The 17,162-nt window shown below is 38.6% G+C and overlaps 3 protein-coding genes across 4 annotated transcripts in view; all 3 read left to right on the forward strand.

Annotated features, from left to right (window-relative positions):
- The window catches only part of CDC14A (cell division cycle 14A), a 58,501-nt gene extending 50,642 nt beyond the window's left edge, over positions 1-7,859 (forward strand). For both annotated transcript variants that reach the window (XM_051624678.1, XM_051624676.1), the window contains one exon: positions 6,056-7,859. In XM_051624678.1, the coding sequence (XP_051480638.1) occupies positions 6,056-6,104 (49 nt within the window). In that variant the 3' untranslated portion in view covers positions 6,105-7,859. The remainder of the gene's footprint in view (positions 1-6,055) is intronic.
- A 2,616-nt stretch (positions 7,860-10,475) lies between these two features.
- GPR88 (G protein-coupled receptor 88) lies at positions 10,476-12,041 on the forward strand. The gene has a single exon (XM_051625311.1). The coding sequence runs from the start codon at positions 10,956-10,958 to the stop codon at positions 12,039-12,041; it is 1,086 nt and encodes a 361-aa protein (XP_051481271.1). The 5' UTR covers positions 10,476-10,955.
- Positions 12,042-12,198: 157 nt separating this feature from the next.
- Positions 12,199-17,162, forward strand: part of VCAM1 (vascular cell adhesion molecule 1) — a 39,147-nt gene continuing 34,183 nt past the window's right edge. Inside the window, exon 1 of the mRNA XM_051625308.1 lies at positions 12,199-12,495. The gene's annotated coding sequence lies outside the window, so the exon portion shown is untranslated. The remainder of the gene's footprint in view (positions 12,496-17,162) is intronic.

Raw genomic sequence — 17,162 nt, forward strand, 5'->3', positions numbered from 1 at the left:
TTCAGTGTTATGTCTGCTGCTGTTTTTGAGTGTGGTGAGTCCCCTGTCTTAAAACAGCTAATACACATATAGCCTGTAACTAGGATGTCAGGTGAAGAGATCACTTATGGGTTGTGTTCTTTGTTTTCTGAAGAAGTGGGGGATTTGCCCTCTTGTTATCAGTTAGTACCTGGCACTGCTCACAGTTCTGAAGCCATGTGTTTATAGCTTTCTGAGGATAGGTGACAGTACGAAATAAATTGCATGTTTTAACCTACTACATACAATTGAGATAAACTATATATAAACTGAGATTTTTTTGAAGTTATAGAAACCATCCCAGTCTTCTTATGATGAAACCAGTTCTAGAGCAAGAGATCTGTTTAAGTAACTAATTTAGCTTAATCCCTCCAGGTTTAGAGATGAGGAGAGAGGTGAATAGCTGTATAGCAAGCTGAGGGTGTTTGATATGAGACACATCCATGAGTCTTTCATTTGTTCATGAATGCTGATGGCTCTGGAAAGTCAGCCTTTTTAGGTGTTCCCAGTCTTTTATCTAACATGCCTACACAAGTTCAGTCCTCAGGACTAGAGAGGCTCCAGGTGAGTGTACTGGAACCAAAGTCAATACACCAACAATGGCAGAGAGCAATCACTGAAAAGCTAAGTGGTAAAGTGTCTGATTTTTTTTTCCTCACCTTCAATATGGAATCATATTTAAACAGTTCTTTGGAAGATCAACCCATTCCCATTCTTTTCTATTGTACCTTCTGTAAAAGATATTCTGCCAGCAGCAATTCTTAGGGTTTTTTTCCATACTTTAGCTACAGCTGCATTTCATGCATAAGTATGAAAACCTACATGCAGAGTCCTAAGGGAAGGAAATGCCTTCTAACTGTAATGTAACTCAGTCATGAACATAAGCTAACTTTGTTCACAGTAGGCCAAAAGTTACAAGAGTAACAAATGATAATATAAACCTTTACAGAAACTATCAGTCTGTTTCCTCAAACAGCTGAAAAGTTTGAATGAAAATGTGAAATCTTAAAATCTAAGAACTGTCATCTCCTTTGGAAAGGTACCATACTTTCATCCTAAATTATTTTTACCAACAAAAGCAAAGTTAGTGGGCTTTGTTCCATAAGCATAGGCTAAGAAATTAATGTTTGACACTTTGTTTTTTATTTGTCTAAATATTTACAGAATTCTAGCTTAGCACTGTATTTCTGTTTAATCTTGTTGAACCCTGAGGGTTCAACCTAATAGAATTTACACCAAAATTTCACAAATACCTGTGGGAAGAGGGGCTGGGTTTACAATGTAACTGTTTCTTCTAGTATTGTAGATAAGGGTGACTAAAATACTTAGGAAAAGGGAGAAAAGCAAAGGATGTTGGTTATTGCTTGATTTAAGGAAAAGAGCAGATCATAAACGTGGGAACAGCCATCTTGACTTCAAAGAGGGGCTGTCAGGATGTAACCTTTGAATGATTGTTGGCTTTATATAATTTGCTGATTAGGAACAGAGGTTATACACAGTCAAATGTAGCAACATCTTTAAATTACATTCTATATCCAGTCTTCTCTGGACACGTGAGGTGAGAGAAAAAGGATTTTGTGATGTGAGAAGCAGCATGCCTTAGGAAAATTCAAATTATATGTAGTAAAACACAAGTTTTACTTACCTGCAAAGTAATCTTATTTCAATATAATAATGGCTAAACTGCTTTCTTGTGATCCAAGACTTGTATTGTAGTCCAATGTCCTGCATCCCTTGTTTTTTTGTTTGGTGGTTGGGTTTTTTTTTACTTTTTTTTACTTTTTTTTTTAAGTGGAACTCTGCGTTTGGCTCTATAAAAGCATCATTGGGGTTTTTTTACCCACTTCTTAATGAGACTAATTAACCAACCAAGGAAGATTGTTTTGTCTTACCACTTCAAACACTGACATCCAGGTATTTTGCTTTTGGTGATACTCACCAGTGGTCCTAAGCTCATATGCAAAATGCAGAGTAGCATCAAGCCTTAACACCAAGTCTGGCATTTTGTTTAATGACTTCCATTTCACTGCTTTAGATGCTGACTTGGAAGTCTTGTCAGCCAAATCTTAAATCTTGTACATGGCACTTTTTTCCTACTTGGAGCACATCAGATAATGAAGCTGACAGCAGTCTATTACATACAGTTTATTCATTTAGTTTATCTCATCAAAGAGCTCTTGAATGATATTAATTCCATTCACCTTATTAGCAGAATCTCCCTTACCTGAGTTAGAAATCAAGTTAACCATCTGTAACCTTATAGGTTCTCTATTTAAGAAAATTACAACTTTTATTAACTATCAACATGAATGCTGCAGGAATGCGGGAGCATTTTAAGATGATTAGGACAGTAAATTTTCAGTTCTCATTAACATTCTTTTATCTCATTAAGGACGAAATTGTAATGAAATTGTTAAAAAAAACCCATTAATACTATTGTTCCACATTCAATTTAAAACAAAAAATGACCATGAGTATGACTTCCTGGTTTTGTCAGCCATGTATTTTTCCCTAATGGTATTTGGCCTTCATTGGAGTAAGCTCATAATCCACTTCCTTTTTGTAGTGTTTATGCTGATGTAGAACTAGAAGAAAAGCTTGATTTTCATAGAAATTGCCATTCTAGGCAAAGAGAAAAAATACTGCATTTGCAAATTTTACAAACTGGATGTTTTGATTAAACAGAATCTCACAATTATAATTTGCAGAAATATTCTTATTGAGTATAATTACATTTAACGTATGACAATCAGATTTTTACCTTGTTCCTACAATACTTATAAATCAAAATACCACTCTTTAAAATGTATTTTTATTGAAGGCTATGTAACTGGGTAGTCTTAAGATGAGTCACCTTTTGCTTCTATAGCTGTCATGGAAACTGGCAAGATAGAAAAATTGCGAAAAATTGTGAAGTGTAGCAGTATTTTAAAATCATATACATGATCTTTATTCTTGTAGAATAGTTGTTCTAAATAAGAACTTACCATTAGTGAATTTAGCCTTTGCAAAAAGAGAGACACACATTAGTGTACCTTATTGATCTGTAACTTTAGCAGACTCAAAGGATCACTTCAAGTGCATATTCATTTTCTGTAATATACCCTGATTTATGTTAGGATCTTGAGTACTCTCAGTAATTCCTGCTTGCTACAACACTCCTGTTGCAACAAAGTTTTGGGGGAGTTTATGCCTAATTCAGAAAACTGAAATTAATTGTTGCAATTATCTGGAAAAAAAAGCATGTTCAAGTCCTAGCAGAGAACCCTAAATTCTATAGGGTTGTTCCCTCTTTAAAGCTGACTCGCAGCTGACTTATTCCTGAGGTTGAATGCATGTGAATATGGTTCTAGTGCCTAGAGGGATCTGTGGCTTATTGTCTCTTCCCTGAGGATTTTGGTGCCTCCTGTGGAAGAAATAAAAATGGTAGTGATCTAAGCAGTGGCTTCAGCACGAACTCCACTAGATATCATTAATTGTAGTGAAGTTATCTAAATCTTACTTCTTTGATTAAATGTCTGATAGTTAGGTATAAAATGCCAAGCTTGAAGCTGCATGGGACTACTGTAGGGGTTCACTGGTTCACTTTGAAAATTCTATTAAACTGATTTTATACTCTTACCACTGCAATTCAGCAGTCAATTTCCTTTGTGTTTTTTTCTTTTCTATTTTTGCCTCTATTTTAAGTAATATTTTTCTTAAAAAACAGCATATGACTTCTAAAAGGGGACTGGGGCTTTTTTTTTAATAAGGCTTTCAGAATCACAGGCCATACTTCTAGTAACTGCACATAATAGGTAGGACTGTAAATTTAAAAAAAAGATAGCTCCTCAAAATATATATTAAAAAAAAAGGCATGTCGGGAAATTGCCATTACAGGGTTTGAAATGTTACAGTCAATCTCTTGGGACAGTGTGAAGAGATTTAAGAGCACGAATTGCTTAACTGCAAAAGCGGGGAAAAAAACCAACTAAAACCACCACCAAAAAACCCAAGCTTCCCTGGCTGTATTTTCATTTTTCAAACTCCAAAATTATTTTGTATTAATCTTAGCCTGGAAAAAAATGCTGCTTAGATTTAATTCTTTGCTGTATTCAGAAAAGTCTTTGCAACAGTAGTTAAGAATCATTGCTATGTGAAGTAGGACTATAGTGAGGGTGGGAACACACTGAAAAACATTTATCAATTTGAAAATAAATAAAATAAACCCTGCTTATCCATCTGTAATGAAAATTAACAAAGCAAGCTATCTTGTTTCCAAGCAATCTGCTGTGTGGATATTTGTTCTCTTTTATACATTGTCATTTTTTTCTGTATTTTTGTAACTCTGATTCCTAACAATTTCAAGAATTTTAGTGTAAACTTCAAGATCTTTAATTTATGGCTTGCTTGTTCGTTTATTTACATTATGATGTAGAATTCCTGGTTACTATTATCTGCTAAGTAAAGGCTTGGCGTTCATAGTTGTTTGTCAACATGCCTTTTTTTTTTAATCGACTTTACTTGGAATTCAGTTTTGAGGGATAGATTTCAAATACTACTTTTTATTAAGTGTAGCTATCTTTCTTAAAATGCACTTCTGAAAAGGAGAGCTTTGAGGATCAATAGAAGAGTAGAAGTTTCAAGTGCTAATTAATGAAGGGCTGTTCCTTCTGCCTCACTCTTACACATGTAATTAATAGCTTGCAGATGCTCTCACTAAAGCTGATAATCCAGAATAATTATTAGAGAATGAAGTGGGGAAAAACAAGTTTCTGATTGTGTATTCCACGGTCATTCTGAGCCTGTGGTGAAAAAAGTACTCATTTCATCTGCTTAGTTTTAGGATATTTTCTATTAAATTATACCATTCGTGTTGAATCCACTCAGTACTAAAAACAGAGCCTTTCTAGTCAGTGGTATTCAATTTTTTATATTCTGCCAACACTTCTTTTTTCAGCCTAGGAAAGAATATCCAGATGGTCTCAGATCTTCAAGATGTGAAAATGCATTTAAAAGACAACTTTGGAAAAATACACTGAGACTTAAGATACAGGAAAAAAGTGAGGTTGTGATATTAGAGTTCTAAAAGTTTTCTATATCTATTATGCACTTCTATCAATAGGTTTCACTGTGGATGCCAAAGAGCATATCTATAATGACTAGTTAGGAATAGTGAAAAAATGGAAAAGGTGATTCCAAGGTTCTGGGCTTTCCTGGGATTCATATTTTTCTCTAGTAGTTCTCTATAACTCTGATGGGATTGATGGAGTTTAAAAATACTGTTTATTTTTTTATTTGCTATTTCTATAACCGTACAAATACAGTGGAGAGTGCTCTCAGACAACTTTTTTACTCACCAGAATGACTTCCTGAACGCATCTGTGTAGGAGGTAAAAAAATGTTGATGCTCTCTAAACTGATTACTTCATAAATAAAAATTTAGACTTCAGTATAACTAGAAATAGAGTAGACCATGTTATGCTTTCCTCTTAAATATACTGACTGCTTGTTAAACCAGATGAACCATTTAGATTGCTTCATTTTCACCAGGTTTTAGTAATCATACATAAATTTATTAATGTGCATAATTGTACTATTGTAGCTTTTTTCTCAGTAATTAGCCACACCATGTATGTTTCCAGTGTCATTACATCTGAAACAACATCTCAATCATTCTGTACTTTTTAGAGTAGCACTTTGATTCTCAATCAGGATAAATGCAAACAATACAATTACAGTAACTGCAGTGTTTTTTCCAACACATTTTAAAGGTATTGTTTTAAGGTGGTGTTTTAAAGGACTTGTAATACTTTCTTCGAGAATCTCTAGAATTGAGTTTGGACTAAGTGTAGGTACAGGAAAGTTGGTGGACTTTACTGTATCCGGTTTTTGAGTTTCTTCTATTTTATTCATCTTTACCTACGCAGAGATCCCCCTCTAACTCTGTTTATTTTGCTACTTCCTGACCTTTCTCTACTCCTTAAGTGCTAAATGTGTATTATATACAAGAATAACCTCCCCAGTAAGTTTTAATCAGTTTTTCTTCTCTGCACAGTCCCTTCAGTCTGAACATGTTCAGTACTAAAGCCTTGCTGTTCTGGTGAAACCTGTTGAGCTCTTAAAATTGAAGTCCTTCATGAAGGAGAAGAACTTAATGAAGGAAGCTGCTATCTGAGAGGAGGAATCTTCAATAGAAGGAATATTAAAATCTTAATACCAAGAGGAGACTTCTTAACAAGCAGAAATTTCTTGTTAATGACTACTGCAGATGCACTGATGTTGAATTTATGGAAATTATTTTACCCCATGTTATATATAATTTAAATTTTAAATGTTGAGACAGCTTGAATATATTTCTAATGAGTTTCATGAAGACATTTATTAAGTTGTGTACAGTGTTAAAATATGTATTAAGAGAATATTTTGGTAAGCAATATAAAATTATGTAAAAATTAGAATATATTTTAGTGTTCATTTTGCTACAAAAAAGTGTATTTTAAAGAATTTTTACATGTTTATCAAATACAAATGTTGTTTATACACAAGATGCTATTCTTGTTTTATGGGTCCATTTTTGCAAAAAGCTTAATGTAATTACTTTTTCACTGATTGGTCTTCTGGTAACTTAATGGAAGTCTAACTAGTGAGAGACTGGTTACCACACTTTCCACTGAAAGCACTTGATACATAATCTGCTTTCCACTTTCGGCTGCTAATGTTTCATGAAGAAACACTGTGAAAGAAAAATAAAGGGAAAAGATTTGAGATGTAAATTGCATCCTCCATTGCAAAGAGAAAGTAATATATCTGATGATTGAATTGTACAATTAATGCTTTCATTCAGTTTGTCTTAAAGGAATGTTTTAACTTTTTTATTTTCATTGTAGAATGTTAAATTTTGCTATGCAATATATACTGCTAAAATGAAGGCAGACCAAACTTAAATTGGTAAGAATATGTATGGACAGTGAATTTGGCAGAGCTGCATACTTAGGTGTTTTTAACCTACATTTGGCAATATGGGTACAGTTTCCCTAGCAAAGCATTCTGAAGTAAATGTTGGAAGTATGTTATTTTCACTTATCAGTTGGATACTTCATAAACTATTTAATATGGAAGGTTGTTAAACATACACCTAACGTTTCTCCTGTGTCGCAGGACGTTTTTTGTCAGTGGTAAAGATGCTCTTTAGCATATAGCTTAATGGGGTGTGATTAGGAATGTGACTTCTAATGAAGTGGTGTTAAAATGAAGCACTAGAGATCACGTGTGAAATTTTCAGAGCTCCACAAGTGCATAGTAAGCAAAAAATATGTAAGCAGCTGTGAGGATTTGATTTGCTGCTGATGGAGAAGACAAAAAGAAAAAAAAATAGCTACCTATTAGTGTTCCCAGTATCTGCAGAAACTTGAAAATAAAACTTTGTTAATTGTCAGTCTTTGTTCCTAAAGACCTGTGAATGCTCTGCATTTGCTTTACAACTGAAGTTAAGACAAAGTGCCACATTATTTAAAAAATATATAATCAGGTGACAAATTGCTATGGAAAGTTGTACTGAAAGTGTTAGTAAGCAATACTGAGAGCAGCTATATAAATGAATAAAATTTACATTCAATACTGTACTTTTTTCCACAACTGTGTATATGTAACATATACACACACAAAGTAGCATATGTGTGTGCATATATATACAATATACTGTATATGATATGTAGATTGTAAGGTAATTCTACCTCTTATAAAGAATTTTGTCATGTACTTGGCTATAAATAGTTTTTCTTAATAAAATAGTTAATTTTTAATTGTAGGTATGTATAAATACATACAGCTAATTGATAATAAAATGCTTATACCAGCCAGCTTCCTTGTTTCTTGACTTACTTCGGGTTTTTTTTATGTAAACTACTATGACAAGTTATCTAAGTGAAGAGTAGTTCTTCAAAATCACCCTTTCTTCTAAGCGTGTAACATATTTATGACACTGCAAAAAGACATTAGTACCAAAGGTATCGTTTATAACAGATAGCTAGCCTAGCTAGCCTTCTTGTATTTGCTTTGTAGAACAAGAAGTATTTAATAAACATGTTGACATTATGATGTAAAGGTTATATTTAAAAACAATTTAAAAGCTGAGTCTGAGTGGAAGGAGCTTTTTTTTTTTCTTGGACCAGGACCCTTGTTAAATGTGTAATACACCTTGTCTCTTTGTATGAAACAAGCTTTTTAGTCTCAACAACAGCAGGGTCTTTGTCCATAAGGACCTAAAAGATCATGCTTCCATTTAGCTTTTTCTTTCCTTTAATTAAAAACTAGTCAGCAATGGTTCTAACCTTGTTTAACTCTGCTGAAAATTTTCAGCCAATTTGTGGTGTTTCATGATTGATTATCCACAGTGCTTTATATTCCAGTCAGATAATCTGTACTGCAATAGATGATGCATACAGTTACACAGCCACTCTAAAGGAATGGCAAAGCCAGGAATAGAGCAGATGCTTTAGAAGTTGCCCAAAATCCATTGATGGTCTAATAAAAAAACACAATAAGAGACTTCTGCTACTACAATTGATAGATGTTTATTTGAATGTGTAAAGTAAATAAAAGAACAGCTAATTTAGAAGTTTCTAGTATGTAGGTATCAATCTCTGCCTTAGTCTTTTTCTAATTTACCTTCTAGTTATTATGTGAACCTCAGTAAATGTCAGCTAATGTACAACATAATTTTTATTCTTAAAAATGAATGATAAATATAGCCAGTATTCTGCAATAATCAGCTTCTTAATATAAAATTTTGGGACAGTGAAAGGTCAAGGAAGGTCTTTAGAACCTTGTAGCTTTCAAGAAATACCTTGAAATTTGTATCAGGTAGCAAGAGATACCTGGAAAAATGTTCACTTATCCTTGAACTTTACCATTTCTGTTCCTTCATAGATAAATATATCTCCCTGTTCTGGGAGAACAAGCTGTAGGACATGAGATCTTCAGAAAGAGGTTTGAGAAACACAGGAAGGGTTAAACAAATAGACAGGTGCCTACTGGGCCTGATTCTGTGGCTAATGCCTTATGAAACTTAATAATCTCTGAAGTATTCTTTTTGAAGCTTTTTGCTTAGGGAGGTATTTCTTGTTACAGATTTAGATAATATTTTTCAATTACAGTACTGCAGAAAGAGGAGGATTTTAGTTTCTATAATAACTGTACTGACAGCTAAACAATGAAAGGCCTCAAAAGGTTTGACACTTGATTAGATCTCACACTGTAAAGTGCAGCAGGCAAAAAATATGGTAATTAAGGGCCTGATCATTTAAATCACTTGGGTTATTTCTTTAACCTTAAGCACATAAGCAATCTAATTAAAAAACACAGGTATTCATAACAAATCCACATTGTATCAATAGTCCTGTCAACTGCAACCAAGCCTTTCTTTCAAATAAATAGATGTTCTGTGATATAAAATAAGCCATTGACCCCCCCAAATTAATTTCATTATCTTAATATTTAACTATAATGATGTACCAATATATTATTTTGGCATTGTCATTTTTTAACATTGTGAGTTTAACAGTATCTAAAAAATACTGTATAAAGATAACTTTAGTCAATATACATGTCTTACTTCATTAGCTGAAATTTCTTACTTTTGTAGCCACATGTAACTTTCCTGTAAGAGCAGCTTTGTCCTAAAGTCACCACAAAATTAAACAGTATTCCTTCTCTGGAAAGCTTTTCAAAGGAAATGCAAGTTCTTTTACTGCGTTTCTTAATAAACCTTGTCCAGTGTAAGGACAGTTAACATTTTTTTCCCTGTTTGAGTACAGCACTGTAGAGTTCCTGGGAGAATCCCACTACTAACTCTTGTCCATTTGGGAAGAGACTGTTAAGCCCTGCTCTTCAATCAGCTTCTAGTCCAGCTAAGAATGTCATTAACCTCTGTGGGAACTTGTGCTCTGAACTTCGGTGCGAGACTGTTCCAAACACTATGCTGATTCTGCTATATCTGTGTACTTACTGACACCAGCATTCATCTCTGGCAGGTTGATGATGCAGAATTTCCTGCAGGCTTAGGCTGAGTTTGATGAAGAAATATAGAATATGTAGATTGAGGACCAGTTTAATCAGGTAAGAAGCACTGTCTTACCAAGGATCCCGTGTATCTATCGTGTTTAAAAGATACAATTTGGAAAGGATGTTGTTATTTTAGACCAGTTCTAAAATTAACTTTAAGCTTGCAGAAGCACAGTTTGCTTTCTCTCAAAAAAACAAAACAAAAACTCAGAAAAAAAACAGTGTATGTAGCAGAGGAGTTTCTACAGTAAATGGATTGTAATTCAGACAGAAAAGACTGATACTGGTTTGAAAGCTTGCTGCTAATGGAAGTTGTGTAAATGGGTAAGAACCAGGAAACTGGTAAGGCAAAGGGAAGAGTCAGACTGTAGTTGCAGTATTTCTGGAGGATGATAGGGTTTGGTATTTTTTTTTTCTTCTTAACAAGTTGAAAATCTGCTGAATAATTCATGAAGAGTGGAAGGGCTGAATCTTCCTGGAATGATATACAGTGTACGTACTGTGGCACAGAGAAACTGCAAAGCTTTGTATCAGTGCTGCCGTTTCTGCTGCTGATTGCAAGGTGCTGCTGCTTTTGGCATTTTCACAGCTACAGAATCCTCAGTTGTGCTCTGGTCTGCTAACATCTATCTGCTCCCTATGGACCCACCTTCAGTAGCTACATCTGCGGGACCTCTTGCTACCTACCTGCCTTGGACATTGCTGTTCTCTGGATCATCACTGCCAACTCTATTTTCTGGACCTTGCAGCTTGTAGGACTGAAACCTCTCGTAGAGAACCTCAGCTGCAAATCCTCCCTTGTGCTCGGTGGGGCACTTCTGCAGCAGGATCTTCTGACCCAGACAAGGATGGGATTTACAGGGAGAAGTCAAAACTGAACTGTATTGAGCGAGATGCCCAACGCCTCTTCCTGGAGTGCTAGCTCACCTCTGCTGCTGCTCTGGCAGGACTCCTCTGGGACCCACATCTTCCTGTCGCTGCTCTATGCAGTCTTAGCTATCTCAGGGACTTTATCCAATGTGATGGTCATCTATTTAGTCTTCTCCTTCAAGAAGCTGCAGACAACCAGCAATGCCTTCATCGTGAACGGCTGTGCGGCAGACCTAAGCGTGTGTGCCCTGTGGATGCCCCAGGAGGCTGTGCTGGGGCTGCTGCCTCCCAACTCCTCCTCCCTTCGCTCAGTGGAGTATCGGCTGCTCCGAGGGGGCCTCCTCAGCCTCGGCCTCACCGTCTCCCTGGCCTCTCACCTGCTGGTGGCTTTCAACAGGTACGTGCTGATCACCAAGCTGCCCAGCGTCTACCAGGCCCTCTACCAGCGGAGGCACACGGGCTGCATGATCGGGCTGTCCTGGGCCCTCGCCCTGCTCCTGGTCCCGCTGCTGCCCGGGCTCTGGACGCCGGGCTCTGCCCAGCAGCCGCCCCCGCGGCATTCGGACGGCAGCTCTCGCTACACCGCCCTGCTCATCGCCCTGGCCGTGCTGGGCCAGACCGCGCTGCTGCTCCACTGCTACCTCGGCATCGTGCGGCGGGTGCGGGGCAGCGCCAAACGGGTCAGCGTCCTCAACTTCCACCTCCTCCACCAGCTGCCCTTCCCGGCCGCCCCGCCGCCGCCCCGCCGCGCCCAGCGCCGCCTCAGCAGCGTCTCGGTCCTGCTGCTCTGCTGCGTCTTCCTGCTGGGCACCCAGCCCCTGGTGTGGGTCAGCCTCCTGGGCTTCTTCCTGCGCCCGGCGCCGCCCGCGCTGCAGGCCGCCAGCTGGCTGCTGCTCTGCTCCCTCTCGGCCCTCAACCCCCTGCTCTACACCTGGCGCAGCGAGGAGTTCCGCCGGGCGGCCCGCTCCGTCCTGCCCCGCGGCGAGGGCCCCGCCGCCGCCCCGCGCCCCGCGGCTGCCGCCGGCCCCGCCGCCGCCCCGCCCTGCCCGCAGCTGCCGCGGCGGAGGAGCACAGCGGGCAGCGCCAGCGCCGCGGCCGCGCCGCGCTGAGGGGCCGCGGAGGAGGCCGAGGGCGGCGGAGGGGCGGGAACGGCCGCGTCCCCTCAGGCCGCCCCGCCAGGCCCGCTGCCCTTGTGCTGCCACCCCGGCCCCGGTAGCGCTCCCCTCTTCCTCGCCCGCTTTCTCCTGAGGCTCCTGACAGACCCCACGCACCTGTTTCCCGCTCCCTCTTTCACCGCACTGACAGGCGCTGCTCTGAGGCTGCGGCCGCTTCCCCCGGGCTGGGCCCTGCGCCACTGGCCCGCCCGCAGCGCGGCCCCCGCCGTCCCCTCAGCTCCGTCCCCTCAGCTCCGTCCCCTCAGCTCCGTCCCCTCAGCTCCGTCCCCTCAGCTCCGTCCCCTCAGCTCCGTCCCCTCAGCTCCCTTCCCGCTCACGGCAGCTGCCCGCCCCCGGTGCCGGCCAGGACTCCAGCCAAACGCGGGAGATTTGAAATCTGGGATAACCGGTAAATATGGCAACGTACTTAACTGTTGTTATGCTTTAAATGTTTCGGTATGATACAGGCCCCTAGACAGCTCTTTTTGAGACTGCAAGCTTGGTTTTACAAAATCTATGTAATTATTTCAGCGTTTGAAGTAATTCAAAGTGAGCAAACTTTTCAGTGAGCTTCTTGAACACAAGGTTCACTTGTGAAGAACTGCCAAGTGTGTCATTACACACACGTACAAACCACCAGGAACTGCTTCCCCCAGGTTGCCTTGTCTCTGTGTGCCATACAAGACCTTCCTTCAGCTTTCCCTTGCCAAACTTCTGGATTATGCCATCTGTGGAAACTGGTCTAACAAAAAACAGATACACCTTTGTGGTGATCTGGTTTGGATATTTTGTTCTGAGAGCTCTTTAGATAAGGCCCGTTTTGACAAAGGCCTCTGCCTCTGATAATGCACTTGATAAAGTACAATGCAATATGGAGACCAGTGTTGTCCATCTGACCTGTTCATTAACCAGTTTATTGTGTTTCTATTAAATATGTTACTGCTGAAGTGCAATTTTAAGTGTCTGCTAAATATAAAATGACGAATTCTGTTTGGAATTTGGAAAGTCAACAGCTCCTTGCACTTCAGGTGGTGAGTCAAACAATCTGTGGTGGTGAGTTCTGCAGCCTGATTCCTCCCAGGAATAGACCTAAAATCCTTGTTTTCTTCTCTAATGCTTGACCACCTCCTTCTTCTCTTCCAACACAGCTGCTGCTGTTCTCATGGTGATGATACTTAAGATCTCTGCCTTTTGGTACAAAAGGCTGAAACAAGGTAGTTGTTTTCTGAATCCACAGGCATTGCTTGTTGAAATAGAGCAGTATCACCTAAATTAAGCTATCTTGAGAAGAAGAATGGACACATGAGGACGTAGGGAAGTACTTCATGGAAAGAGTTTGTTGTATTGGGTGATAGGTATTAATATGGACTTGGCAGCTCACATGAACTCAAAATTAATGATGGGACAATAAGGAGAAGACAAGTGTGATGGCTGTAACACAAGATGCCCTATGGCCATATTTTATAATGCTCCACACTTTGCTTGCCTTACCTAATGGAGTTTAAGGTTCAATAGAAATTGCTTTAAGAGGAAGGAAAGAATTTTTTTCCCAAATCTAAGACTTGTTAGGCATTTATGATATAATGATGTATCTAAAATGGCCATACCAATCTTTTTCTAAATGAAAAAAAAAGCCATAATCACAGAAAAGTAGCATGGTTTGATAAAGACAAGGAACCAAGGCCTCAAAGGGAAAAAAAAAAAAAAAAGTCTTTGCATCCTGAAAATGTATCAACATCTTGAAAGTACCTTTAGCTACTTACAAGGACCTGTGGAAAAGTAAGAGAAGTGTCCTACAGTCTGAGGCTTACAGAGTTTTCTCTTCCATCTTGGTAGGCACTGTGAGAGACACTGTACCACTGAGGGACAACATGAGAAAGATGGGGAGGCTTAAAAAGGAAACATGAACATAGACAATATGCAAGTTTTATCAACACTGTGCTCATATCTTGGAGGGTGGAGAAGCCACTATATCCCTGTAGTAATCTCTCATCCTGCTCACAGTGACTGTGCTTTTGCTAGCTTAGTGCAGCACATGGAGAAGGAAAAGTGTTCCAACAGCTATACCAATTCTAGAAAATATTCTGCATCACTGCCAACATAAAGCTAAACCAAGGGCCACTGAGGGGAAAGGCCCTGTTCTACTATGAAGTAATCCTTAGGCTGGAATCCACAAAAGGATGCACATCAGCACAGCCCACCATGTCTACAGGAACTAAAGACACTTGGTAAAGCTCAGTATTGGGCACTTAAGCAAAAGAACAAATGTCCTTCCCAGTTTTTGGCTGTGGAACATTTTAGTCTGGAATTAAAGCAATAACCTGTTACAGAATTCAATTTCCAGACATCAGATAACTGGAATTTCTGGGCTTTTTCCCCTGTAAAATAGCATGCAAGTTAAATCTGAAATGCCTGTATTTTATATGGACTATGTTTTAAATGCTATCATCTACAAAACTCTCGTCAGCTATCCTTATGCTATGCATTAATTCCAGAGAATAGCTGGAAATCCCGTGGAAAGTCTGATGTAATTACATCTGACTTTAAATCTTTGACTGTTTTAATATACTCAGGTGACCTAAATAGCATCACGCAGAAAAGAATTGTAATTTAAAGTAATTAAGAAAGAATAATTGTCTCATCTTAAGGTCAGTTTCTCTGAGAAATTACTGCTCAGAAAAATCCTGTATGCCTTGTTCTACAGCCATATTCTTTGTATTTCCACATTGTAAATACTCCATGGTAAATTGCAATGGAAGCTTGGCTTAGTGCAACTTCTCCTGGCCCTGTGGTACAGCTTCTTGGTTAAGAAAACTGATCTTACTCTCAGTGTTGGGCATACATGCTTTACTTTTACATCTGATTCAACTGTGTCCGCTGCTAGTTTAATGGTGATTTTCTTCAATATGAATTTCTGTCATGCACAAATAACTAATGCAAGGGATATGTTGCCAGTTGTTCTTTAAAATGTCTTGATCAAACAATCTTTCAAGAGGTGTAAGTTATAGTTTGGATTAAATCTTTTGGAGTTACCCTTAATTTAAGATGGTTGTTAAGAGCCATTGAGCTGCTTTGTGCAATCAGGTAGCCACAGTAATTTGGGCCTTCACCAAAACTGGACAATCATTACCCTCAACAAAGGTGCCTAAAAAGTACAGGAGGCAAAGTGAAGCTAGGAAAAATTCATCAAGAGGAGATAAAGATAGTAGGACAGGGGCACTGATAATGTGATCCTGAGAAACAACAGAGAGAAATGTCTGAAAGCCAAAAGAGGCCTGGGATTATGATGAAATAAACCGTATTAAATTATTTGATTCTTTACATATGTGAGGAAACAGAATTCTATGCTTTTCTTAACAAATAAACCGATGCAACTGTATTCTCAATTTCTTCTTTTAACAAAGCATTTCATACACCAGCAAATTTTCTTTAACCTCTGGAATAAAAAAAGACTAAAGATATGGATTGCATCAGTGGTCTTATGGAGACTGCATTCAACAGCATGACTGGACTTAGAAGCAGGGATAACATCCTAGCTAACCTCCAGATTCAGGCAGCCATAAGCATGCTGTGCACCTTTTTTTCTAACTATCAAACTGATGCTATTTTTAAAAAAACCCACATAGAGATTATTTTCAAATGAAGACGTTTAAGTGTAGCATTTCATTAAAGAAAAAAGTGACAACATATACTTTAGCTTTCTATTTCATCTTAAATCAGATAACTAGATTATTGCAGTATTCTTTAAATTCAGAAGTCCCTTTCCCAAACGACAGCGAAAATAGATTTTCTCGTGACTGTTTCACTTCTAAGAAAGCCACTTTTTTTGCTCTTTGATGTCAATCCTTCCCATGCACTGTCATCATTTTACCAAGGTAATAGTCTATTTTCTTTCTTTCTTTTTCCTTTTTTCAGTATTTTCTCTAATTTGCTTCACTAAGGGAAAAGTTCTTGATCCTGGCAATCAGGGCATTACTCCTTGAGCCATTTAAGCTAAAACTAAAGAACTGAGGGACAAATCCCACATAGTTCAATTTCTACTTAAGACTGGGTAGGTTTTGAAGGTGGATTTTTTTCTTGTGTAGAGCAGTGGACAAATGCTGGGTCTATATTTAGAGATACTTGTATTTGATTAAGAGTATGTAAAAGACAGGGGTAGTAAAGGAAAAAGTCACAAATAGTTTGAAGGCTGCAGAAAAATAACTGTGTAGCTGAAGAGCTCATTATGATTAATTTTATCAAACATGACCTCATTACAGAGTAAAAGCCCTTATACAAATACTCAGACCAATCTGTTAACATACAAGGTGATCTAATGAGCTCTTCTGACTTGGAACGGAAGACCTTAAAGGAAAGTATTTTTGCTTTAAGTGAGTATGGGTCACCTTGTTTGTTTATTATTGATGAGTTCAATATGGCAAGGCTTCCTGTGAAGTCTTTGCCTTACACCTAGTCTGGGCAGGTAATTGAGGAACTGGAAACACAATAATCCTGAAGAAAAGCCACTTTTGGCTGCTTTTTGATCTGAAGCTTTGAGCTTCTGAAAAAAACATAATAACCCTACCAGGGGAGTTAACTGTTTGGTGTTTAGGGCAAACTGTAGGATATCTAACCTGCAAGCCCACACCAAGCCTATTATAAGTATAGAGCCAGGCTTTTGAGAGTTGTTCAGAAGGAAAGCAAACTGCCTATTGGAGGGAGAGCTTGAGCCAAACAAGGGAGCTGTGTAGCACAACAGGCTTCACCACGTTGAACCATGCCTTTGTGGGACAATGGCTTGAAATAGTGAATAACAAAAATGAGCCCCTGCCAAAATTTTTCGGCATTCTTTAAATGCCTTCTTTTTCTCTACTTCTGTGAGATCATCCTCTGCTTCAAAAGTTTTCCTGCTGCTCAAGAACTGACAGCAGATTAAAACCATATTTAGTATTAATTATTAAAGAAATAAAAGGGAGAAAGAGTTATTCTCATTTTAACTGGACAGAACCAGCTCCTGTGGTCCAAGGACCAAGGTCCAAGGAACAAAGATGGAGCTGCTATTAGTGAAAAGTTTCACTAAAGACCAAAGATTCTTTG

The sequence above is a fragment of the Apus apus genome, chromosome 7 (assembly GCF_020740795.1).
Source record: "Apus apus isolate bApuApu2 chromosome 7, bApuApu2.pri.cur, whole genome shotgun sequence".
NCBI lineage: Eukaryota > Metazoa > Chordata > Aves > Apodiformes > Apodidae > Apus > Apus apus.

Bases quoted from the DNA above. Each gene is read 5' to 3' on its own strand.
- GPR88 (XM_051625311.1), top strand. From the start codon at position 10,956: ATGCCCAACGCCTCTTCCTGGAGTGCTAGCTCACCTCTGCTGCTGCTC.